At 49.2% G+C, this 26,914-nt stretch overlaps 1 protein-coding gene and 1 non-coding gene across 3 annotated transcripts in view; both read left to right on the plus strand.

The window, feature by feature from the left end:
• NCAN (neurocan) overlaps positions 1 to 23,493 on the plus strand; it is a 40,362-nt gene extending 16,869 nt beyond the window's left edge. For both annotated transcript variants that reach the window (XM_034946307.2, XM_034946306.3), the window contains exons 9-15: positions 5,029 to 5,145; positions 6,223 to 6,336; positions 9,501 to 9,659; positions 11,872 to 11,954; positions 16,575 to 16,719; positions 19,977 to 20,159; positions 21,029 to 23,493. In XM_034946307.2, the coding sequence (XP_034802198.1) occupies positions 5,029 to 5,145; positions 6,223 to 6,336; positions 9,501 to 9,659; positions 11,872 to 11,954; positions 16,575 to 16,719; positions 19,977 to 20,159; positions 21,029 to 21,174 (947 nt within the window). In that variant the 3' untranslated portion in view covers positions 21,175 to 23,493. The remainder of the gene's footprint in view (positions 1 to 5,028; positions 5,146 to 6,222; positions 6,337 to 9,500; positions 9,660 to 11,871; positions 11,955 to 16,574; positions 16,720 to 19,976; positions 20,160 to 21,028) is intronic.
• On the plus strand, positions 4,083 to 4,186 carry LOC112437942 (U6 spliceosomal RNA). Its single transcript, XR_004668092.1, has one exon. It is a non-coding gene; the product is annotated as a U6 spliceosomal RNA (small nuclear RNA).
• Positions 23,494 to 26,914: the final 3,421 nt, after the last annotated feature.

Raw genomic sequence — 26,914 nt, forward strand, 5'->3', positions numbered from 1 at the left:
TGGAGTTGAATTTCAGAAAGGACATTCCTGGCAGAGGAACGAGCACTGGCAAAGGTCAGGAGATGAAGTAGCGCTTGATCAATTTTGGGCACAGAGCATACATCCCAATGAACAAAATGTGAGAGTAGTGAGTGGCCGGGCATGGTGCCTCATGCCTGTAATCCCAGCACTTTGGGAGGCCGAGGCTGGCAGATCACTTGAGGTCAGGAGTTCAAGACCAGCCTGGCCAACGTGGCAAAACTCCGTCTCTACTAGAAATATAAAAATTAGCCAGGTGTGGTGGCACACATCTGTAATCCCAGCTACTGGGGAAGCTGAGGCATAAGAATCGCTTGAACCCGGGAGGCGGAGGTTGCAGTGAGCTGAGATTGTACCACTGCACTTCCAGCCTGGGTGACAGAGTGAGACTCTGTCAAAAACAAAAACAAAAACAAAATGTGGGAGTGGCGAGGCATTGAGTAGAGTCTGATTTGGGGAATGAGTTCAGTTACAAGCCATGTCTACATCTGCTTTGAGCTGGACAGTGGTGTGATGCCCAGGGACTGGCTTTCCAGGATTCCCCGAGTCTGGGGAAGACAGAGCAGGACACAGACGCCTCCCAGGCGAGACCAGAGGGAGGAGGCGTGGCAGGGAGGGTTTCCTGGACAAATGTGAATGGGAGCTGGAATTCAGCGATTTGACTCGTGGGGGACCTCAAGCCACAGGGAAAGTGGGTGCTGGGGAGGCATGCAAGGGGCGAGAATCACCCCCATTCTACAGATAGCAAACCGAGGCTCAGGGAGGTAAAACGCCGCTTGGCTAATCAGTGGTCAAACCTCAATTGGAGCCCAAGTCAGCCTGAGTCTTAGCTACTCTGTGGCCAGCAGCGTCCATAGAAATCGGCTGCCCTGTTCTCCCTGGGGCCAGGTCAGCCTCAGCTCAGCCTGCAAATTCCAGCCCTTCTTAGGTTCTGCCAAATTAAGCTGAGTTTTTTGGCCAAATGAAATTTAGAAACAAACAAACAAAAAAGAGGCTGCGTGTGATGGCTCATGCCTGTCATCCTAGCCCTTTGGGAGGCTGAGGTGGGAGAATCTCTTGAGCTCAAGAGTTAAGACCAGGCTGGCCAACACAGCAAGACCCCATCTCTACTAAAAATAAAAAGAAATTAGCCAGGCTGCAGTGAGCTATGATAGTTCCACCGCGAGACCCTGCATGAAATCAAACTAACAAAACAAAACAAGCAGCTAATTAATAAGTCTTTTTTTCTGAGTTGCACACTTTTTTTGTTTGTTTGTTTTTTGAGACTGAGTCTCACTCTGTCATCCAGCCTGGAGTGCAGTGGTGCGATCTCGGCGCACTGCAACCTCCGCCTCCCAGGTTCAAGTGATTCTCCTGCCTCAACCTTCTGAGTAGCTGGGATTATAGGCTCCTGCCACCACGCCTGGCTAATTTTTGTATTTTTAGTAGAGACAGGGCTTCACCATGTTGGCCAGGCTGGTCTCGAACTCCTGACCTCAGGTGATCCACCTGCCTTGGCCTCCCAAATTGCTGGGATTACAACTGTGAGCCATAGCACCCAGTCGAGTTGCACACTTTTATTAACACCATTGATGTTTAACTACCGCACCCCCCCACCCCCAAATTTTTTTTTTTTTTTTTTTTTTTTTTTTTTTTTTTTTTTAGAAAGGGTCTCACTCTGTCACCTAGGCTTGAGTGCAGTGGCAAGATCGTGGCTCACTGCAGCCTTGACTTCCCCAGGCTCAGGTGATCCTTCTGCCTCAGGCTCCCAAGCAGCTGGGACCAGGTGTGCACCAACAGGCCTGGCTAATTTTTGTATTTTTTATAGCCAGGGTTTTGCCATGTTGCCCAAGCTGGTGCCCGTTTTTTTGAAGGCAGAGTGTCATGATGATGGAAATAGCTGATGCAGATTTCATCATCCAGCCTGTCACTTCTGGGCTGTGTTGGGGTGGGATCTTTTTTTTTTTTTTTTCCAGACAGGGTCTTGGTCAGTTGTTCAGGCTGGAGTGCAGTGGTGCAATCATAGCTCATTGCACCCAGGCTCAAGTGATCCTCCCACATCAGCCTCTCCAGTAGCTTGGACTACAGGCATGCAACCACCACACCCGGCTGTGTGTGTGTGTGTGTGTGTGTGTGTGTGTGTGCGTAGAGATGGGGTCTCCCTATGTTATCCAGGCTGGTCTCGAACTCCTGGGCTCAAGTTATCCTCTTGCCTTGGCCTCCCAAAGTGTTGGGATTACAGACGTGAGCCATAGCGCCGGGCAGATCTTTTTTTCTTAGATGTCCAGGAGGCAGGCCAACTGCCCCACCCCGTATCGATAAAGGCTGACATTTATGGGTTACTGCCAGTGTGCTTGGCTTATTCAAAGCACTTTACTGGAGTTATCTTGGTTAATCCTTTTAATGTCCTTATGGGAAAAGCTCCAGTGTGATCCTTACTTTGCAGATAGGGAGACAGACACAGAGAGGTGAAGTGCCTTGTGCAGCCATGCAACTAAGGGAGCGTCAAGGCTGGGGTTTGAATCCAGGTCATCTGAACACAGGGTTTCTTTTCTTTTCTTTTTTTTTTTTTTTTGAGAGAGAGTCTTTCTCCGTCGCCCAGGCTGGAGTACAGTGGTGATCTCAGGTCACTGCAACCTCCGCCTCCCAGGTTCAAGTGATTTTCGTGCCTCAGCCTCCTGAGTAGCTGGGATTGTAGGCGTGCACCACCATGTCTGGCTAATTTTTATACTTTTAGTAGAGATGGTGTTTCACCATGTTGACCAGGTTGGTCTCAAGCTCCTGACTCAAGTGATCTGCCTGCCTCAGCCTCCCGAAGTGCTGGGATTACAGGCGTGAGCCACCGCACCTGGCCGGAAAACAGAGCTTCTGTCTCAGCCACTAGGCTGCGAAATGCTTAGCTCATTGGCATAAAAAAGTACATGAGGCTGGGCATGATGGCTCACACCTGTAATTCCAGCACTTTGGGAGGCTGAGACGGAGGATCACTTGAGCCCAGGAATTGGAGACCAGCCTTGGCAACATAGTGAGACCCCGTCTCTACAAAACAAATTTTAAAATTAGCCGGGCATGGTGCGTACCTGTGGTCCCAGCTACTCAGGGGTGCTGAGGTGGGAGGACCGCTTGACCCTGGGAGGTTGCGGCTGCAGTGAGCTATGATCATGCAACTGCACTCCAGCCTAGGGGACAGAGCAAGACTCCATCTCAAAAAAAAAAAAAAATTAATCTTAGGGTGGTGGTGAGGAGAGAAGAGACGGGCTAGGTGGGGATCAACCCTGGAAAGATGATCAGAGGGGAAGAAGCTCAATGCCCAAAGAAATAGAGAAGGGGCAGTCAGAGAGGTGGGAGGGCGACCACATAGGAACACTAAGGAAACGGGGGTTGGAGCTGCACCTGGGCTGAGGCTGGGTCTGTCTTGGACTTTTCTGGATCCTGGGCTCCACAGTGAAGCCAACCACAGCAGGATGGAGATTGGCGGGCAGTGCTGGGGAGACCCAGGCAGCTACCCACCCGCCGCTTGCAGAAGAAATGCTAATGAAGCCAAAAATAAATGCAGTAGCAGCGAGTGACTGAGTCACCGCCAGTCCGTGGGCAGGTGTCAGCAGCGCGGGGCACCTGGCGGGGCTCATGTGTCCCGCCGCCTGGCAGCCTTGTGCGTGTGCACACACGTGCAGGGCCGTCGTCCAGCCACAGGCCCTGCCATCCACAAGCCCGTTTGCCATCCATGGGGCCACCCCAGGGACAGGCCTCAGCTACCGCAGGAGGGCCAGCTGCTACCTTCATTCCGTTAGCAAGCAATTACTGAGTGCCTGTTCTGTCCCAGACCATATGTTGAAACCAAATCCCCTCTCCTCTGAAAACTGACGTCCTAGAGCAACATGCTAGAACTTTCCCAGGGATGGAAATGTTCTCTATCCACGCTAATTTGAAAAATGGCTAGGACAACTGAGGGACGACGTTTTTACTTTTATTTCACTTTAATTGATTTAAGCGTGAATATCTATATGTGGCTGCCATATGGAACACCAGTGCTCTAGGGAAAGATACAGACAAGAAACGATTGTTCTAATAAAAAAAGTAAAGTAGTGCTCGCTTCAGCAGCACATATGCTATAATTAGAACAATATAGAGAAGCTTAGCACAGCCCCTGTGCAAAAAATGAAGCATTTCATTCTTTTTTTTTTTTTTTTTGAGATGGAGTCTCACTCTGTCACCCAGGCTGGAGTGCAGTGGCGCGATCTCAGCTCACTGCAACCTCCGCCTTCGGCATTCAAGGGATTCTCCTGCCTCAGCCTCCCGAGTAGCTGGGATTACAGGTTCCTGCCACCATACCCAGCTAATTTTTTGTATTTTTAGTAGAGATGGGGTTTCACCATGTTGGCCAGGCTGGTCTCGAACTCCTGACCTCAGGTGATCCACCTGCCTTGGCCTCCCAAAGTGCTAGGATTACAGGCATGAGCCATGGCACCTGGCCTCTTTTTTTTTTATTTAATTTTTCAAAAAATTTAATTCCACTGGGCAGTGGAATGGTCAGATGCTGCCCTGACAGGATCTCGGTTGGCTGGAGCAGGATGAGGATTTTTTTTTTCAGTCTGTCACCCAGGCTAGAACCTATGTCCACTCCTGTGCCCCAATTCATGAGAAGCACAGTGATGAGCAGGGTGTGCCCAAAGGAGGGGAAGGACATTGAAGTCAGGGAGGACACTGAAGCCCATGTTCTGGGAGAAGACATTCTACGAGGTCCTTCGGGAAGCCCTGGTCTCTGGGAGCCCCATTCCAGTTCAGTCTGAGGAAGGACTTTGCTACAGGCAGGAAAGTCCCCAGATGCTTTGGGGCAGTTTCTGGAAGCAGTAAACTCCTCGTAACAGGGGTCATATGGGAGGGAGTTGGTGACCGCTGGTTGGGGAAGTTATAAAGAGGGCTCCATAGAGAGGGTTTGATTAGAGTGGTTTGGGGGCCTGGGGTCTTGATTCCAGGAAGGCAAAAGATCTGTGGCCTGACTCTTCCCCACACTACCCATCCATCCTGCAGTGCACTCAGATCCCTGTGAGAACAACCCTTGTCTTCATGGAGGGACATGTAATGCCAATGGCACCATGTATGGCTGTAGCTGTGATCAGGGCTTCGCTGGGGAGAACTGTGAGATTGGTGAGTACCCCAGACTCAGGATCTGAATCTGAATTTGTTTGACTCCAGAGCCTTGGGTTGTACTCCAGCAGCCATGCCCTCAGAATTCAGAGATCACAAAAAGCTGGTTTCAGATGCTCCATTCCCAAACCCCACTCCTTGCATTCAGCTAAATCAGCCCAGTTAGTGGAACCAGAATCAAACAGCTGAGCTTTCATCTCTGGTGTGCTGTCTCCCATTACTACCAGTCAGAGGTGGGAAGGAAAAGACAAAGGAATTATATGTCTGAGACTCCTCCCTGCAAAGGCCCTTTGGAGATCCTGCCCTTTCCTGGGTCGGTGGGAGGTATAAGCACTGCCACCAGAACTGTTGGGTGCTAGCTTCAAAGCCCAACACAAGAAATACTACCAATTATGAAATTACAACAACAAATATAAATGACATAATTTTTTGAGCTCTATGTGTCATCTTGACTTCACAACCTTCACAACCACATGACTGATTACAGAATTATAACAATAAATATAAATGATATAATTTCTTGAGCTCTTCTATTGCTTCCCTACTCACAATCATCCTTGAGTAGGAGCCCATTATTATTACCATTTTCAAAAAAAGTAAGCTGAGTTTCAAGGAGGGGAAGTGACTTGCCCAGTGCCATACATGCCTCAAGCACTGTCTACACATGGACCAGTAGAAGAGGAGCTCAATGAATATCTAGCTTTACCCACAAACAGCTTTGTGACTCTGTGCAAGTCTTTGCAAATGCCTAAAAGAGACTCCAGCTTCAGCATTCTATGAGCCTGTTTTTGAGAGTATAACCTTCGCTTCTCTAGAGTCAGGTAGAACAGTCTGCACATCCTGGCTCTCAGCTGCCCCAGTGGCATCTGCTCTCATTAATGCTAATTTATGTTAATTGTATGAGGTTCCACCCCCTTGCCTGCAGAGTCATTGGGCCATCTGTGCAGACTGTGACTGCTGCACTTAGGTCCAGGATGGACGGTAGGACCATGACCCCATTTTCTGCTTAGTTTCCTGTGGGGGCTCAGAGCCAAGGGGAAGCTGACCTCTAACTCAGTCTCTTCCCCTCTCTACCAGACATTGATGACTGCCTCTGCAGCCCCTGTGAGAATGGAGGCACCTGTATTGATGAGGTCAATGGCTTTGTCTGCCTTTGCCTCCCCAGCTATGGGGGCAGCTTTTGTGAGAAAGGTGAGTTTCTATTGCAACACCAGAAACAGTACCAAGAGTGGGGTTGGGTGCCCAGCCACAGGCTTCCCCACATACTCCAGGTCCCTGCCTCCAGTTCCATGGCTGTGAGCCTGACACAAGATAAATTATTCTTTTAGACAAACTGTGCGTAACATAGAATTAACCATTTTACTTTATTTTATTATTTTTTTGAGATGGAATCTTGCTCTGTCACCCAGGCTGGAGTGCAGTGGTGCCGTCTCAGCTCACTGCAACCCCCACCTCCCAGTTTCAAGCAATTTTCCCTGCCTCAGCCTCCCAAGTAGCTGGGATTACAGGCGCCCGCCACCACGCCTGGCTAATTTTTGTATTTTTTAGTAGAGATGGGGTTTTGCTATGTTGGCCAGGCTGGTCTTGAACTCCTGACCTCAGGTGATCCACCCACCTCGGCATCCCAAAGTGCTGGAATTACAGGCATGTGCCACTGCGCCTGCCCTATTTTATTTTATTTTATTTTTTTGAGACAGAGTCTCGCTCTGTCACCAGGCTGGAATGTAGTGGCACAATCTCAGCTCACTGCAACCTCCAACTCCCTGGTCCAAGTGATTCTCCTACCTCAGCCTCCCAAGTAGCTGGGATTACAGGCACACGCCACCACGCCCAGCTAAATTTATTTTATTTTTTGAGACAGGGTCTCACCCTGGCACCCAGGCTGGAGTGCAGTGGTGCGATCTTGGCTCATTGCAGCTTTGACCTCCCAAGCTCAAGTGATCCTCCCTCCTTAGCCTCCCCAGTAGGCTGGGACTACAGGCACACACCACCATGCCTGGCTAATTTTTGTATTTTTTGTAGAGACAAGGTTTCACCATGTTGCCCAGACTGGTCTTGAACTCCTGAGCTCAGGCAATCTGTCCACATCAGCCTCCCAAACTACTGGGATTACAGCCACTGAGCCCAGCCAAATTAACCATTTTAAAGTGTACATTTCAGTGGCATTCTGTACAATCACAATGTTGTACAGCCATCACCTCTGTCTAGTTCCAGAACTTTTTCAACACCCCAGAAGGAAACTCTGTGCCCACTAGGTGGTCACTCCCTATTCCCATTCCCCAGTCCCTGGCAACCACTAATCTGCTTTCTGTCTCTGTGGATTTGCCTGTTCTAGACATTTCATATGAATGGAATCTCAAAATATGTGTCTTCTGTGTCTGGCTTCTTTCACTTGGCATGTTTTCAAGGTTCACCTGTATTGTAATATGAATCAGTGTTTCATTCCTTTTCATGGCTGAGTAGTATTCCATTGTATGGCTATATCACATTTTGTTTATCCATTCATGGTTTGATGGATATTTGGGTTGTTTCCTCCAGAGGCTAAGGTCAATAGTGCTGCTGTGAATATATTCTTGTATGTGCTTTTGTTTGAATAACTATTTGCCATTCTTTTTTTTCCCTCTACTCTTTTTGGTGTATACTCTCAGGAGTGGAATTGCTGGGTCATATGGTAACTCTAGGTTTAATTTACTTTTTTTTTGTAGAGATGGGGTTTTGCCATGTTGCCCAGGCTGCTCTCAAACTCCTGGGTTCATGTGATCCTCCTGCCTCAGCCTCCCAAAGTGCTGGAATTACAGACATGAGCCACTGTGCTTGGCCTTTTTTTTTTTTCTGAAACAGGTTCTCACTCTGTGCCCAGGCTGGAAAGTACAGTGGTACAATCATAGTTCACTGTCACCTTGAACTCCCAGGCTCAAGCGATTCTCTTGCTTCAGCCTACCCAGTAGCTGGAACTACAGGTTTGTGCCACCATGCCTGGCTAATTTTTATTTTTTTAATTTCTTTTTCTTTTTATTTTTTGAGACAGGGTCTCACTCTGTCACCTAGGCTGGAGTGCAGTGGTATGATCTTGGCTCACTACAACCTCCACCTCCCAGTTCAAGTGATTCTTGTGCCTCAATCTCCCCAGTATCTGGGACTATAGGCACCTACCACCACACGTGCCTCAATTTTTTTTTTTTTTGAAGTTTAGTAGAGATGGGGCCAGGCTGGTCTTGAACTCCTGGCCTCAAGTGATGCACCAGCCTCGACCTCCAAAAATACTGGGATTACAGGCATGAACCACCATCCTCAGCCTACTTTTCCTTTAAAAAAAAAAAAATTATATGTTATCCCAGCACTTTGGGAGGCCAAGGCAGGCTGATCATGTCAGGAGATCAAGACCATCCTGGCCAACATGGAGAAACCCCATCTCTACTAAAAATACAAAAATTAGCAGGCATGGCGACACATGCCTGTAATCCCAGGTACTTGGGAGGCTGAGGCAGGAGAATTGCTTGAACCTGGGAGGTGGTGTCTACAGTGAGCCAAGATCGCACCATTACACTCCAGCCTGGGCGACAGAGCCAGACTCCATCTCAAAAAAAAAAAAATTATATATATATATATATATATCTCTCTCCATCCTAGTGGGTGTGAAGTGATATCTCATGGTGGTTTTGACATTGACAATGAGCATCTTTTCATGTGCTTGTTGGCCATTTGTATGTCTTCTGTGGAGAAATGTCTGAGCTCCCATGTCCATACGAAGGGTGTGGCCCCGACATCAGAGAAGGAGCCTTCAGCATTGGAATGAGAGTGGGTGTCAGGGAATGATCTCCCAGTTAAATCTCTTCCAGAAACAAAGAAAAGACATTAAGATTTGGCCAGTGTGGTGGCTTATGTCTGTAATTCCAGCATTTTGGGAGGCTGAGGCGGGCAGATCACTTGAGGCCAGGAGTTTGAGACCAACCTGACCAACATGGTGAAACCCTATCTCTACTAAAAATACAAAATTAGCTGGGCGTGGTGGCGCACGCCTGTGATCCCAGCTACTCAGGAGGCTGAGGTGGGAGGATTGCTTGAGTATGGGAGGCGGAGGTAGCAGTGAGCCGAGATTGCGCCATTGCACGCCAGCCTGGGCGACGGAGTGAGACCCTGTCCAAAAATAAAAATAAAAAAAAGAAGTCAATATGGGAGGTGAAAGGGTTGGGAGAGCAGAGCCTCAGGAGGAGGGGCCAGGCATGGAGAAAGGGGTGATCTCGCCCCGCAGTGACCTTGGATTGGGCCCTCTCTCTGGTGGGCTGGCTGTGCTCATGGCTGGTAGGCCTTGGGCCAAGGCCAGCCCCCCCTCACGCTCCTATCCCATCTCCCAGACACCGAGGGCTGTGACCGTGGCTGGCACAAGTTCCAGGGCCACTGTTATCGCTATTTTGCCCACCGGAGGGCATGGGAAGATGCCGAGAGGGACTGCCGCCGCCGCTCCGGCCACCTGACCAGCGTCCACTCATCGGAGGAACACAGCTTCATTAATAGTAGGGGCTCTGGGGAGGGGGCCACCTGCCTGGAGGGTGGGCAGGGGTGGCACTTGTAGCCCTTTTGCCAGGGCATCGCATCCCTCCCCTGGTTTTCAAGACATCATCTTTCCAAAGCTGTGTTCATTAATGCAAGCCCTGACTGCTTCTTAATGCATGAAATCTGTCAATTCACTTGTTAATCATACATTCACTTCATTCATTCATTCATTCATTCACCAAATATTTACTGAGCACCTGCTATGTGCTGGGCACCATTCCAGGAATATTGACACAGCACAGCAGCAATCAAGGCTGACTTTGCTCTGTCCCCAGGGAGTGACCATTTCTTGGGGAGGATATAGACAAGCAAGTAAATATCTAAGTAAATAAGTCTATACTGTAATTCAACAGATCCTATGTGTGCTGATAACAAAACAGGGCCAGGAGATGGAGGGTGATGGGAGAAGCACCTGTAATGTGTTCAAAGACCTAGGAGAGAGACAAGTGTTCCATTCATGTAATCCGGGACTTATTGATTTATTCATTATCCCTCTGCCTTTTGCTCATCCATCCATTTATTCTGTTTATTCCATTTGCCACCATCCCATCCCTCGTGACTCCTTCCTTTCTTCCTTCCCTGATTTGCTTCTTTTTCCTTGATGTATCCCACTGGGCCTCTCCCTCCTGAGCGACTGGCTCACGTCTTCTCACCTATCTGCCCGTCTAGCGCCCACTGGCGTCTCCTGTCCCCTACTTCTCATTTCTGCAAAGATGCGACAGTGCCCGGGTTTACTCCTGCTTCTCCTGGCCACAAACCCTGTCATAGCCTGGGCCTACTTCTGGTTCTTCCCATGCCTCGCCCCCCTAAAAGAGGGTAGCCAGAGTCCCCACTTGTGGAGGGTGGGGTGAGGATGCACCTCCAGCCTACACTGAGGCTGGGAGAGGGGTTCATGCCTGCCCCCTACCCTTCTCCTCCTTCCTTTCCCTCCTACCTCCCCATCTTCCCTCCCCCTCCTCCCCCTCCTCCTTCTATACCTCTTCCTCCCTCTTCCCCATCCTCCCTCCCCCTCCTCTCTCTCCTCCTTCCATTCTTTCTCCTCCTCCCTCCTACTCCTCCCCTTCTCCCTCCTCTCCTCCCCTCCTCCTTCCACTCATCTTCCACCTCCTTTCTCCTCTCCATCCTCCCTCCCCTCCTCCCTCTCCTCCTCCCATTCCTCCTCCTCCCATTCCTCCTCCTCCTCTCTCCTCTCCTCCCCCTTCCCTCCCCCTCCTCCTTCCACTCATCTTCTTCCTCCTTTCTCCTCCTCATCCTGCCTCTCCCTCCTCCCATTCGTCTCCTCCTCCCTCCTGCTCCTCCCCAGGCCTCCTCCCTTCTACTCCTCCTCCTTCTCTTTCCTCCCCCCCTTGCTCTTCCTCCTCCCTTCCACTCCTCCTCTTTTCTCCTCCCCATTCTCCTCCCACTCCTCTCCCTCCTCCCTCCAACTCCTCCCCTCCTCCTTCCATTCATCTTTCTCCTCCTGTCTCCTTCCCTTCCTCCTCCCTCTTCTCTCCCTCCTCCCTCCCATTCCTCTGCCTCCTCCTTCCACTCATCTTCTTCCTCTTTTCTCTTCCCCATCCTCCCTCCCACTCCTCCCCCTCCTTCTTCCACTGATCTTTCTCCTCCTTTCTCCTCCCCCTCCTCCTCCCATTCCCCCCTCCTCCCTCCTGCTCCTCATCCTCCCTTCCATTCCTCCTCCCTCCTCCCCATCCTTCTTCCCACTCCTGCCCCTCCTCCCTTTCACTCCTCCTCCTTTTTCCTCCCCCTCATCTCTCTCCTTCTCCCTTCCTTCCCCTTTCCCTTCTCCAGCTCTTATAGAGGTTAGGGAGGGCATCTGTGTACTCCCTCACCTCTGTAAACTTCACTTCTATCTCCTTCCCTCTCCACCTCAACCTCCAGCCCACCTCCAGGCTGGGGAAGGGGCTGGGTCTTCCCCTCCCATACATACCTCACCCAGCCCCCAGCCCACAGAGAGGCTGAGGGAGGGGCTCTGGGTCCTCCTCCATCCCTGTACCCGCTTCTTCCCTCTTCATTTCCACCTTCTAGATCTTTCCCCCCACCCAGCCCACCTCCAGGCTGGGAAAGGTGAGGAATTCTTTCCTCCCACACCCTACCCCACCTCACCTGCAGCCTGCGCCCTGGGCCGGGAGAGGCATGGGTGAACACCCAGACCCACAACCCCCGACCCTGCAGGCTTTGGGCATGAAAACACGTGGATCGGCCTGAACGACAGGATCGTGGAGAGAGATTTCCAGTGGACGGACAACACCGGGCTGGTGAGTGGCAGGGGCTGCGGGCCTAGGCTGCTGAGCCACATCAGCCCTGCCATCTGGCCTCAGTTTACCCTTTTGTGCAAAGTTATCGCAATTGGGTGTCAGAGGTCTCTAGTGGCTCCAAGATGCTGGAGTTGGCAAAGGAGCTTCAAGTGAAGGCTAAACTTTCTCCCCTGACTTCCCCAGCCCAAGTAAACAGACCGCGCCCACCAAGCTGCAGAGGTTACAAACCTGAGACTAGGGTCTGATGCCTCCCCTACTCACTCTGCCTGGTCCCCCAGCCATGGTCTCTCAAATATTCTCATTTCTAGCCTGGGCATGATGGCTCATGCCTGTAATCCCAGCACTTTGGGAGGCCAAGGTGGGCACTTGAGACTAGCCTGGCCAACATGGTGAAAACCCGTCTCTACTAAAAATATAAAAATTAGCTGGGTGTGGTGGCCCATGCCTCTAATCCCAGCTACTCAGGAGGCTGAGGCGTGAGAATCGCTTGAACCTGTGAGGCGGAGGTTGCAGTGAGCCGAGATCACTCCACTGCACTTCAGCCTGGGTGATGATAGAACGAGATCCTGTCTCAAAAAAATTAAAAAATTATATATATGCCAGGCTGGTGGTCCATGCTTGTAATCCCAGCGCTTTGGGAGAATGAGTGAGGAGGATCGCTTGAGCCCAGGAGTTCAATGCTGCAGTGACCTGTGATCACGTCACTGCACTCCAGCCTGGGTGACAGAGCGAGACCCTGTCTCTAAAAACATATTAGCTCAGCATCCTCCCTGCTTCAAGCCCTCCCAGACTCTCCATTGTTCTCAAGATAAAAATTCCCCTTCTCCCGCTGTGTAAAAATCTGGCGGTTCCTCACACAGTTAAACATAGAAGCTGGGCACAGTGGTACGAGCCTGTAGTCTCAGCTATCGGGAAGCTGAGGCGGGAGGATCACTTAAGCCTAGGAATTGGAATCCAGCCTGGGCAACACAGTGAGACCCCCGTCTCTAAAAATATAAAAATAAAAATAAAAAGTTAAACATAGAGTTACCACATGACCCAGCGATTCTACTACTGGATACATACCCAGAAGAATTGAAAACAGAGATTCAAAGTGGTACAAAAATGTACATTATTCGGGTCATGGATACACTAAAAGCCAAGACTTTGCCACTAGACGATATATATTTTATTATATGCATATGCATATAATAAAATTGCACTTGTACCCTTTAAATTTATACACAGAGGCCGGGCACAGTGGCTCACGCCTGTGATCCCAGCCCTTTGGAAGGCCGAGGCAGGCAGATCACTTGAGGTCAGGAGTTCCAGAAGAGCCTGGCCAACGTGGTGAAACCCCATCTCTATTAAAAATACAAAAATTAGCTGGGTGTGGTGGCATGTACCTGTAATCCCAGCTACTTGAGAGGCTGAGGCAGGAGAATCACTTGAACCCGGGAGGCAGAGGTTGCAGTGAGCCAAGATCACACCATTGCACTCCAGCCTGGGCAACAGAGCAGGACTCCATCTCCAAAACAACACAAACAAACAAAAAATTGTACAAAGAAAGAAAAAGAGGCTGGGTGTGGTGGCTCACACCTGTAATCCCAGCACTTTGGGGAGGCCAAAGTAGGAGGATCGCTGGAGCCCAGGAGGTTGAGGCTCCAGTGAGCTATGATTGCACCACTGCACTCCAGCCTGGGTGACAGAGCAAGACCCTGTCTCAAACAAAACAAAACAGGCCAGGCATGGTGGGTGACTCACGCCTGTAATCCCAGCACTTTGGGAGGCTGAGGCGAGTGGATCACCTGAGGTCGGGAGTTCGAGACCAGCCTGGCCAACATGGTGAAACCCTGTCTCTACTAAAAATAAAAAAATAGCTGGGTGTGATGGCACATGCCTGTAGTCCCAGCTACTTGCAAGGCTGAGGCAGGAGAATCGCTTGAACCTGGGAGGCGTAGGTTGCAGTGAGCCGAGATCGCGTCACTGCACTCCAGCCTGGGTGACAGAGGGAGACTCTGTCTCAAAAAACAAACAAACAAACAAAAACTTTTGCATGAATGTTCACAGCCCCACTATTCACAATAGCCAAGGTGGGAACAACCAAAATACCCATCAACAGATGAAGGAAGAGACAAAATGTGGTCCATCCATGCAATGGAATATTGTTCGGCCATAAAGGAGAAGTTGGCCAGGTGCAGTGGTTCATGCCTGCAATCCCAGCACTTTTGGAGGCCAACGTGGGTGGATTGTTTGAGTTGTGGAGTTTGAGACCAGCCTGGGCAACATGGCGAAACCCCATCTCTACAAAAAATTCAAAAATTGAGACAGAGCGAGACTCTGGCTCAAAAATAAAATAAAATAAAATAATAAACAAAATGTGGAATGAGCCAGGCATAGAAGGCCAGCTGTTGTATGATTTTTTTTTTTTCATGAAGCATTCAGAGTAGGCAAATTTAGAGACAGGAAGTAGATTAGTGTTTGCCAGGGGCTGGGGTCGGGAGAAGGGGGAGTCACTAGTGCTCAATGAGTACAGAATTTTGGTGTGTTGTGATGAAAAAGTTCTGGAAATAGGCTGTGCAGGGTGGCTCAGGCCTGTAATCCCAACACTTTGGGAGGCCGAGGTGGATGGATCACAAGGTCAGGAGTTCAAGACCAGCCTGACCAATATGGTAAAACCCTGTGTCTACTAAAAATACAAAAATTAGCCAGGCGTGGTGGCGTGCACATGTAATCCCAGCTACTCAGGAGGTTGGGGCAGGAGAATCGCTTGAACCTGGGAGGCGGAGGTTGCAGTGAGCCAAGATCATGCCACTGCACTCCAGCCTGGGCGACAGAGAGAGACTCCATCTCAAAAAAAAAAGAAAAGAAAAAGTTCTGGAAATAACAATGATGGTTATGCAACATTGTGAATGTAATTAGTGCATTAAACTGCACACCGCCTCTTGAACCCGGGAGGTGGAGGTTGCAGCGTGCCAAGGTAGCACCACTGCAATCCAGCCTGGATAATAGAGACTCTGTCTCAACAAAATAAAAATAAAAATAAACTGCACATGTAAAAATGGTTAAAATTGGCCAGGTGCGGTGGCTCACGCCTGTAATCCCAGCACTTTGGGAGGCCAAGGTGGGTGGATCGCGAGGTCAGGAGTTCAAGACCAGCCTGGCCAACATGGTGAAACCCCATCTCTACTAAAAATACAAAAATTAGCTGGGCATGGTGGTGCATGCCTGTAATCCCAGCTACTCAGGAGGCTGGGGCAGGAGAATTGCTTGAACCGGGACCTGGGAGGCGGAGGTAGCAGTGAGCGAGATCGCACCACTACACTCCAGCCTGGGCTCTGTCTCAAACAAAACAAAACAAAACAAAAATGGTTAAAATTAGGAATTATGTGCTATATATATTTTGCGCTATATATATTTTGCCACAATTTTTAAAAATTCACTTCCTTTCCTCTGATGCAAGATCTGGTCCCTCTCTACTCTCTGAGCACACCCCAGCCCCATCACGCAGCTCCAGCCTCCCTGGGCTTTGTCTGTTCCTCAAGCAGAACAAGTTCAGTCCTGCCTCTGAGCCTTCACACTGGTGGTTCCCTTTGCTAGGAATGCTGTTCCCTGTCTGAACCCTTACTATCTTTTTTTTTTTTTTTTTTTTTTTTGAGATAGAATCTCACTCCATCACCCGGGCTGGAGTTCAGTGATGCAACCCAGCTCACTGCAACCTCTGCCTCCCAGGCTCAAGCGATTCTCCTGCTTCAGCATCCCGAGTATCTTGGGACTACAGGCGCACACCATCATGCCCGGCTAATTTTTGTATTTTTATGAGAGACAGGGTTTCACCTTGTTGTCCAAGGTGGTCCCAAACTCCTGACCTCAAGTGATCTGACCCCCTTGGCCTCTCAAAGTGCTGGGATTACAGGCGTGAGCCACTGAGCCCAGCCTTGAATCCTTACTATCTTTGATTCTTTAATTCTCACATTGCCTCCTCAGGGAAGTCCTCCTGGACTTCGGGCTGAGATCACCATTTGTCCCACCATGTATCTTTTTTCTTTTTCTTTTCCTTTTTTTTTTTTTTTTGAGGCAGAGTCTCGGTCTTGTCACCCAGGCTGCAGTACAATAGCACAATCTCGGCTCACTGCAACCTCTGCCTCCCGGGTTCAAGCAATTCTCCTGCTGGGATTACAGGTTCCCACTACCATGCCTGGCTAATTTTTTGTATTTTTAGTGGTGATGGGGTTTCACCATATTGACCAGGCTGGTCTCGAACTCCTGACCTCAGGTGATCCACCCACCTCGGCCTCCCAAAGTGCTGGTATTACAGGCATGAGCCACCAGGCCTGGCCTTGTCCCACCACTTATCTAACACTGATTCATGTTGAAAATGAACTGGGTGCGGCCGGGCACCCAGGGAGGCAGGAGGACCAGGGAGGGGAATGCTGCAGCCTCCAAACCAGAGGAATGGTGTATTGGATTACAGTGGTGGCCCCCGTCAGGATGGGCAGGACAGTGGCCATTGTAGAGATGGGAACACTGAATCCCTGTGAGTTTGAGGGGTCTGGCCAGGGGAGTCCCACAGCAGGAATTGCCAGAACCTGGGCTGGAACAGAGGTCCCCTGAACAACTCCCTGCCCCCTATTCCTGCAGCAATTTGAGAACTGGCGAGAGAACCAGCCGGACAATTTCTTCGCGGGTGGCGAGGACTGTGTGGTGATGGTGGCGCATGAAAGCGGGCGCTGGAACGATGTCCCCTGCAACTACAACCTACCCTATGTCTGCAAGAAGGGCACAGGTATGCTGTGCCCCCTGCTTCTTTTCCTCTCTGTCACTTTGGCTCACTGGTTCTCTGTTGCCCAGGCTGGAGTGCAGTGGCATAATCATGGCTCATCACAGCCTCCACCGCCTGGGTTCAAGCGATCCTCCTGCCTCAGCCTCCCGAGTAGGTGGGACTATAGGCATGCACCAACATGCCCAGCTAATTTTTGTATTTTTTGTAGAGATGGGGTCTTGCCATGTTGCCCAGGCTGGTCCCGAACTCCTGGGCTCAAGTGATCTGCCCGTCTCAGCCTCTCGAAGTGCTGGGATTATATGCATAAGCCATTGTGCCCAGCCTTGATTCATTTTTTTTTTCATGAAGCATTCAGAGTACACAAATTTAGAGACAAGAAGTAGATTAGTGTTTGCCAGGGGCTAGGGTTTGGGAGAAGGGGGAGTCACTAGTGCTTAATGGGTATACAATTTTGGTGTGTCGTGATGAAAAAGTTATGGAAATAGGCCGCTCGGGGTGGCTCACGCCTGTAATCCCAACACTTCGGGAGGCCAAGGTGGGTGGGATTATATTTTATTTTTTTAATTTATTCTTATTTTGTTTTTACTTATTTATGTTTTTGGAGACAGTTTCGCTCTTGTTGCCCAGGCTGGAGTGCAATGGCATGATCTTGGCTCACTTCAACCTCTGCCTCCCATGTTCAAGTGATTCTCCTGCCTCAGCCTCCCAAGTAGCTGGGATTACAGGCGTATGCCACCACGCCCAGCTGGTTTTTATATTATTAGTAGAGACGGGGTTTCACCATGTTGGCCAGGCTGGTCTCGAACTCCTGACCTCAGGTGATCCACCCACCTCGGCCTCCCAAAGGGCAGGGATTACAAGCATGAGCCACTGCACCTCGCCTTCATCTTTTTAAGTTGGTAAATGTCAGCGCAGCCAGTTCTCACTTTCCATCAGCGTATGAGAGTGCTTGTTTCCTCCCACCCTTGCCAACTCCGCACATTCTTGAACTTTTGTTCTTTGTTCATCTAAGTGGGGAAAAATAGTATCTCATTGTTATCTTAGTTTGCATGCCTTTAAGGATGAGAATAACCAGTTGTTTTTTGTTTGTTTGTTTGAGATGGAGTCTCACTCTGTCATCCGAGCTGGAGTGCAGTATTGCGGTCTCGGTTCACTGCAACCTCCGCCTCTGAGGTTCAAGCGATTCTCCTGCCTCAGCCTCCCGAGTAGCTGGGATTACAGGCACACACCACACCTGGCTAATTTTTTTTTTGTTTTTGTATTTTTAGTGGAGACGGGGTTTCACCATGTTGACCAGGCTGGTCTCAAACTTCTGACCTTAAGTAGTCTGCCTGCCTCAGCCTCCCAAAGTTCTGGGGTTACAGGTGTGAGCCACCGTGTCTGGCCTAACCAACTGTTTATATGTTGACAGCCTGTTGGCATATATTTCTTTCCCTGTGAACTGTCAATTCATCTCTTTTGCCCAGTTTTCTATTGACTTGTTGATCTTACTGATTTTTAAGAGATCTTTATATATGAAAGAAATCATTTGTATACATTTGTACATCCACCTTTATTTTATACTTTGGTTTATTTTTGTTTCCATTTCTTTGTCAATTTTCACATCCTCCCCCCCATTTATTCATGTATTTATTTATTTATTTTTGAAACAGGGTCTTGCGATGTTGCCCAGGCTGGAGTACAGTGGCATTATCACGGCTCACTGCAGATCACTTGAACTCCAGGGCTCAAGTGATCCTCCTACCTCAGTCTTACCAGTAGCTGGACTACGGGTGCACACCACCATGCCTGGCTTATTTATTTATTTATTTATTTATTTATTTATTTATTTTGAGACGGCGTCTTGCTCTGTCGCCCAGGCTGGAGTGCAGTGGCGTGATCTCGGCTCACTGCAAGCTCCGCCTCCCGGGTTCACGCCATTCTCCTGCCTTGGCCTCCTCAGCAGCTGGGACTACAGGCGCACGCTGCTACACCCAGCTAATTTTTTGTATTTTTAGTAGAGACGATGTTTCACCGTGTTAGCCAGGATGGTCTCGATCTCCTGACCTTGTGAGCCGCCTGCCTCGGCCTCCCAAAGTGCTGGGATTACAGGTGTGAGCCACCGCACCCGGCCCTTATTTTAAAATTTTTTTGTAGAGACAGGGTCTTGCTGTGTTGCCCAGGCTGGTCTCAAACTCCTGGACTGAAGCAATCCTTCCACCTCAGCCTCCCAAAGTGCTGGCATTACAGGCCTGAGCTGCCGCACCCAGCCTTTATTTGCTCAGATAATTATTATTGCCGTCTGTCTCCTTCATTCCCATTGTGCCCTATGTTTGGTGTAAGAATTAGAAAGTGAGGTGTGTCCGGGAGGTTGCTGTCCCTAAGGAGCTGCTGATTTGGGTAGAAGAGACAGACAGACACAGTCACTTCCAGCCCTGTGAGATCAGAACTGGGCAGAGGCAGGGACCTGTTGACAAGCTGAGGGGGGTGTCATTCCCAATAAAACTCAGCTTGAGCCCATGAGTTCAAAACTAGCCCGGGCAACATAGTGGGACCCCGTCTTTACAAAAAATCAAAAAATTAGCTAGGCTTGGTGTTGCGCACCTGTAGTCTCAGCTACTTGAGAGGCTGAGGTGGGAAGATCCCTTGAGCCTGGGAGGTTGAGGCTGCAGTGAGTTGTGATTGTGCCACTGCACTCCAGCCTGGGCGACAAAGGAAGACGCTCTTTTAAAAACAACAATAAGAGCCAGGCACGGTGGCTCATGCCTTTAATCCCAGCACTTTGGGAGGACAAGGTGGGCAGCTCATCTGAGGTCAGGAGTTCAAGACCAGCCTGGCCAATATGACGAAACCCGGTCTCTACTATAAATACAAAAATTAGCCAGCCATGGTGGTGCATGTCTGTAATCCCAGCTCCTCGGGAGGTTGAGGCAGGAGAATCACTTGAGTCTGGGAGGCAGGGGTTGCAGTGAGCCGAGATCACACCACTGCACTCCAGTCTGGGAGACAGAGTGAGACCCTGTCTCAAAAAAAGAACAAAAAAATACAAAAATTAGCCAGGTGTAGATTACAGGCAGGTGCCTGTAATCCCAGCTACTTGGGAGGCTGAGGCAGGAGAATCGCTTGAACCAGAGAGGCAGAGGTTGCAGTGAGGCAAGAGCGCGCCACTGCACTCCAGTCTGGGTGACAGAGCGAAACTCTGTCTCAAACAACAGCAACAACAACAACTAATTTAGCCCCAGATGTGAGCACCTCTCTCACTAGAGATTCCTCTGTCCCAGTGCTCTGTGGTCCCCCTCCGGCAGTGGAGAATGCCTCACTCATCGGTGCCCGCAAGGCCAAGTACAATGTCCATGCCACTGTAAGGTACCAGTGCAATGAAGGATTTGCCCAGCACCATGTGGCCACCATTCGATGCCGGAGCAATGGCAAGTGGGACAGGCCCCAAATTGTCTGCACCAAACGTAAGTAGCTTCTCCCAGAGATCTCAACATAGGTTTTTGGTATTTCTAGTTTCCAAGTAAGACATCCTATTTCTCCACACATTGATCTGGCTTAATGTCTGCCTGATAATACAGCCTTGCAGATAAGTGAGAACTTACCAGCCTGTCTGATGTTTCCTTCATTTGTGTGTGTGTGTGTGTGTGTATGTGTATGAGAGAGAGATGGAGTTGTGCTCTGTTGCCCGGGCTGGAGTGCAGTGGCACAATCTCGGCTCACTGCAACCTCCCGGGTTCAAGCGATCCTTGTGTCTCAGCCTCCTGAGTAGCTGGGATCACAGGTGTCCACTGCCATGCCCGGCTAATTTTTGTATTTTTAGTAGAGACAGGGTTTCACTATGTTGGCCAGGCTGATCTCGAACTCCTGAGTTCATGTGATCAGCTCACCTCAGCCTCCCAAAGTGCTGGGATTACAGGCGTGAGCCACCACATCCGGCCTGGTTTTGTTTTTTTTGAAACAGAGCCTCACTCTGTTGCCCAGGCTGGAGTGCGAGGCTCAATCACAGCTCACTATAGCCTCATCCTCCCAGTCTCAAGGGATCCTCCAAACTCAGCCTCCCAAATAGCTGGGACTACAAGCATGTGCTGCCACGCCTGGCTAATTTTTTTATTTTTGTAGAGATAGGTTCTCGCTATGTTGCCCAAGCTGCTCTCAAACTCCTGGCTTCGAGAGATCCTCCCACTTTGGCCTCCCAAAGTGCTGGGATGACAGGGATGAGCCCTCGTGTCTGGCCTCTTTCCTCTACTTTCTCTCCCAAGGACACCCGCTGCATCAGGCCACCTGCCTCTCACCACCTTTTGTCCCTTCCCTGTCCTCCCTCACTTCCCTGCAGCCAGACGTTCACATCGGATGCGGCGACACCACCACCACCACCAACACCACCACCAGCATCACCACCACAAATCCCGCAAGGAGCGCAGAAAACACAAGAAACACCCAACGGAGGACTGGGAGAAGGACGAAGGGAATTTCTGCTGAAGAACCAGAAAAAAGAAAGCACAACACCTTTCCCATGCCTCCTCTGGAGCCTTCGCCTGGGGAGACAGAACCCAGAGAGAAACAAGAGAGTCCAGAAGTCCCTGAACCCCAAACCACATCCCCCACACACATAATCCTTTGTACAAAGCTCCTCTTTTCCCTTTTTTTACATACACAAGATCCTCTTGGCAGGTGGAGCCAGGTGTCTGAAAAGTTCATTCTCGTCTGGCTGAACTCTGGGAGTGTGTCCCAGCTGAGGGAAGCACAAGTAGCAAAGCTCATCGGTCTGGTCTCTTGTTTGCCAGGCTGATTGAAGCAGGCCTTGATGAGGGTGCATGAGTGTATGTTTGCATTCACATGAAGGAATTGCTTTTCACACCAGAAATTCAGACTTAGTCAATGTTGGCTGAATTCCTAAATCCAGGAAGAAGCCTGGACGTAGGGTCATTAGCTTTGGGAATAGAAGGCTACACAGAAGCACACTGTTTTTGAACTTGACAACAGCTCTCCCTTTACCCTGGACTTCAGCCCAAGTTCCGTCTTTGGTCTTGGTGGATAAACACACAGTGTGGAGATCCCACGTACTGCATTTTAGGGATGTTTTTAGGACAACCTCCCTCCATGCCTTCAGAGTTAGGAGTGAGAATGATCAAAGCAATATGTAGGTGATGGAGGGAGAGTGTATTGCTAACCCTTCCAGGTCTAGTCCAGCGCTGAGATTTGGTGGTTCTGCATGTGTGATGAATCTCTTTCACACAAATAGATGAGAGGATATTTAGGGCTAGATGAGCCCAGATTTCTTCCCCCTCCATCTCTCAGGGAGACAAAGAACCTCCTTCCTGGACCAAGGAGGTGCTGCCAAGTTTTCTAGCCCAGTGCACATACCCAGTCCTTAAGCAGACATTGGTAGTGCCCCTGCCCTGGGTCCCACTCCTGCCCCACCCCACCCTTGTCCCTGGCCATTGCTTGGTGGTCTAGAAACACTTAAAACTTGAAGTAGTGACACCTACCTGCGGTCATATTGTAGAGAGATGCTCAGTGTTAAAACTGAAACACACAAACACACACACACACATTTTTCTCTTGTAGATTTTAATTTTTTAAGTGGGAAAGAACTCACCTTGCCTTCCTCCCCCAAATGTGCAACCTGTAAAAGGTCTCTCCACACCAGGGGCCAGGATCCAGTTCCCTCATCTCTGGCAGGAAAGATCCACAGCTTTTCCTCCATGTCTGTTACTCACTTTCAGCAGTCTGGGTAAAATCTGTGGATCAGGGTTAAAAAAACACCGTGGAGAATGGCCCTCTTCAGGAAAGAAAAATAAGCAAATGAATGGTCCACCTAGGGGTTCAGTAAAGAAAGAAATGTGTTAACTGAGCCTGAATCCCTTCTGGGAAGTAATAATGACCATTGACAACTAAGAAGTAGACACCATGCTAAAGACTTACATACAATCTCCTTGAATCTTCTCAATAGCCCATTGACTTAGAAACTGTTACTTTCCCATTTTACACACAGTGAAACTGAGGCTCAGATATAAAGGAAAGGTACTGGCTTGAAGTCACAACCACGACAGGAGTAAGGATTTGGAATAAGGATTTGGTCCTGTTTTCTGGACCAAATCCTTACTCTGGCTCTGCTTACACTTTCTCTCCATCACCAAATCCTTACTCCAAATCCAGAAGTCAGAGCCAACTCCCATCTTGGTTCTGACCCAAATCCTGTTCTGGACTCTGGAGAGGAGATTGAAACATAATTGCACCCTCATACACATTTAGGAAATGGTTAAGAAGTGTAAACTGAACCCTTATCCTTGTCTTCAATCTTCCTCCCTGTAGACATCTATCTTATTATGGTTATTATTCAGAAAACCCAGGGATACAGGTTTGTCTTCTTACTTTGATAACTCTTCTTAGTTTAAAATAATAATAATAACACATCTTTGGTCATCTATGTCACACAAAAATTTTCCTTTGTTTGCGGGGGGCTGGGGATGCAGTGTTTTTTGGGGGTCTTGGTTTATGCTCCCTGCCCTTGAGCCCCTCAGCCGTTTGCCCTGCCCTCACCTCGGCTCCACGGTGGGAGGGGGCTCCAGTCTTTTCTAAAGTGGGTGGTTTGTCTTTTGATCTTTCCCTTTTGGATGTGCGTGTGTGTCTGCGTGTGCCATGTGCGTGGCACGCATATGAGTGTGTGTGCGTGTGAACGGCTTTGGGTCCTGCTGGTTTTGCTGTGAGCTGCAGTGTTCTGTGGGTCTGTGGTATCTGACACTGTGGACATTAATGTACTTCTTGGACATTTTAATAAATTTTTTAACAGTTCAACCTGCTCGTCACCACCTGATACCTTCATTCATTCATTCATTCAGCAAGTATTTACCCGAGCAGCTATTGTGATCCATGTACTGTACTGGGTGCTGGGGAGATAGTGGTGAACAGAGAAGGTTTGGTCTTTAGTGGGTAGTCACAGAAGGCTTCCCAGAGGAGGGGAATGGAATCTAAAGAAGAAGTCGCATTAACTAGATGAGGAGAGAAAGAAAGGAAAGGCATTCCACTCAGAGGAAAGAGTGAAAGCAAAAGTCTTCTTGCAGAAAGGAGCGGGTGCAGTGGCTCATGCCTGTAATCCCAGCACCTTGGGAGGCCGAGCCAGGCGGATCACAGGGTCAAGAGATCGAGACCATCTTGGCTGACATGGTGAAACCCTGTCTCTATTAAAAATACAAAAATCAGCTGGGCATGGTGGCATGCGCCTGTAGCCCCAGCTACTCAGGAAGCTGAGGCAGGAGAATCACTTGAACCCAGGAGGCAGAAGTTGCAGTGAGCTGAGATGGTGCCACTGTACTCTAGCCTGGCAACAGAGAGAGACTCCGTCTCAGAAAAAAAAAAAAAAAAAAAAAAAAGAAGGGCTCACTCAAATCAATAGGAAAAAGACAAATCCATTAGCCAAGCAGGCAAAAGATATAAAGAAAAAGTTTACAAAAAAGGAAATAGCAGCTCTAAAACTACAACATAGACTCAATAAAATAATACACATTTTACAAGAACATCTAGATTCACAAGGAAGGACATAAAAATATAAGAGAATAAACAAATGTAACAAAAGATGGCCAGCATGGTGGTTCACGCCTGTAATCCCAGCAATTTGGGAGGCTAAGGTGAGCAGATCACATGAGGCCAGGAGTTCAAGACAAGCCTGGCTAACATGGTGAAACCCTGTCTCTACTAAACATACAAAAATTAGCCAGGTGCGGTGATGCGCACCTGTAATCCCAGCTACTCAGGAGGCTGAAACAGGAGAATCGCTTGAACCCAGGAGGTGGAGGTTGCAGTGAGCCAAGATCACACCATTGCACTCCAGCCTGGGTGATAGAGTGATCTCCATCTAAAAAAAAAAAAAAAAAAAGATCCTTGCATACATCAAAGATGATAATGTGCTTGAACTGTGAATGATTTACGATTTGCTCGACCGCCTGCACCTAAGGTCAAAGTTGGTGGTGGTGGTTGGAGATGTTCAACCTCACAAATAGAATCGCAAGCAACAACCACATTGAGATACCATTTTTCACCTATCAGATTGACAAAAATAAAAAGTGACAAGACATGAGGCTGATGAGGATGTGTGGAACAGGTGAGTACTTTTTTTTTTTTTTTTTTGAGAAGGAGTCTCGCTCTGTCGCCCAGGCTGGAGTGCAATGGTGCAGTCTCACCTCACTGTAACCTCCGCCTCCTCAGTTCAAGTGATTCTCCTGCCTCAACCTCCTGAGTAGTTGGGATTACAGGTGCCTGCCACCGTGCTGGGCTAATTTTTGTATTTTTGGTAGAGATGGGGTTTTGCCATGTTGGCCAGGCTAGTCTCGAACTCCTGACCTCAGGTGATCCACCCGCCTCGGCCTCCCAAACTGTTGGGATTACAGCCGTGAGCCACCATGCCCAGCCAGGTGAGTATATCTATTACCTGTGGAGTATAAATTGGCCCCATCTCTAAGAAAATGTGGAAATCACTATGAAAACGGCGAGTTTTAGTCTGGGCACAGTGGCTCATGCCTGTAATACTAGCACCGTAGGAGGCCAAGGCAGGTGGATCACCTGAGGTCAGGAGTTCGAGACCAACCTGGCCAACATGGTAAAACCCCATCTCTGCTAAAAACAGAAAAATTAGTTGGGCGTAGTGGCAGGCGCCTGTAATCCCAGCTACTTTAGAGGCTTAGGCAGAAGAATCGCTTGAACCCGGGAAGCAGAGGTTGAGGTGAGCCGAGACCGTGACATTGCACTCCAGCCTGGGCAATAAGAGCAAAACTCTGTCTCAAAAAAAAAAAAAAATGGTAAATGGGGAGTTTTGACCCTTTGAACAAACAGCTTCTTTTTTTTTTTTTTTTTTTTTTTTTTTTTTGAGACGGAGTCTCGCTCTGTCGCCCAGGCTGGAGTGCAGTGGCGCTATCTCAGCTCACTGCAAGCTCCGCATCCCAGGTTAGGCCATTCTCCTGCCTCAGCCTCCCGAGTAGCTGGGACTACAGGTGCCTGCCACCACGCCCAGCTAATTTTTTGTATTTTTAGTAGAGACAGGGTTTCACCATGTTAGCCAGGATGATCTCGATCTCCTGACCTCGTGATTCGCCCACCTCAGCCTTCCAAAGTGCTGGTATTACAGGTGTGTGCCACCGTGCCTGGCCTGAACAAACAACTTCTGATATCATCCTCCAGTTATACTTGAACTTGTGAGTGATGATGTGGATACTTACTTCTAGCAGAAAAATATTGAGAACAATATAAATGTCCACCATTAGGAACCTGACTACAAAATTATGATGCATTCAATCCAAACCATTGATCCTCTTCAGACTGTCAGAAGAATGAGGAAGAGGAGATTTACTTATTTTTATTTTTTGAGACAGGGTCTCACTCCGTCGCCCAAGCTGGAGTGCAGTGGTACAATCATGGCTCACTGCAGCCTCGACCTTCTGGCTCAAGCAATCCTCCCACCTTGGTCTCTTAAAGTGCTGGGATTATAGGCATGATCCACTGTGCACGGTCAGGACCTTACACTATTTTTTCTCTTCATGCTTTGTTGTATCCTAGAAACTTCCAGTGCTTCCTCAGCCCCCGCCCTCAGCCCACATATTCATGTCAGGGAAAGTTTGTAACGTCTCTCCCTTCCTGGTACAGGAACTCCCCATCCAGTTTCCCGAATTTCATGCCCTGGATCTTGTCAATGACCCAGTCAGGACAGAGTTGACAAGGAGCAGACCCATGGTGGGTGGCTAAAGGGAGACAGTGGGCACAGGATGGGGGAAGAAAGAGGAGCAAGAGATTGGGGAGGTGGGGGAGGAATAAAGGACCCCACTTCCAAAGAGAATAAAAATCAAGCCCGGCCAGGCGCAGTGGCTCACGCCTGTAACCCCAACACTTTGGGAGGCCGAGGTGGGTAGATCACCTGAGGTCAGGAGTTCAAGACCAGCCTGGCCAACATGGTGAAACCCTGTCTCTACTAAAAATACAAAAATTAGCCGGGTGTGGTGGCAGGCACCTGTAATCCCAGCTACTCGGGAGGCTGAGGCAGGAGAATCACTTGAACCCGGGAGGCAGAGGTTGCAGTGAGCCAAGATTGCACGACTGCACTCCAGCCTGGGCGACAGGGCAGGACTCCATCTCAAAAAAACAAAACAAAAAAAAACCCCAAGCCCCCCAAGCTTGTAACATCTTATCTACCAAAGTGCATTTATACAGGAATTACCCACTGGCTGCCTCA

Source organism: Pan paniscus, chromosome 20 (genome assembly GCF_029289425.2).
Source record: "Pan paniscus chromosome 20, NHGRI_mPanPan1-v2.0_pri, whole genome shotgun sequence".
Lineage (NCBI taxonomy): Eukaryota > Metazoa > Chordata > Mammalia > Primates > Hominidae > Pan > Pan paniscus.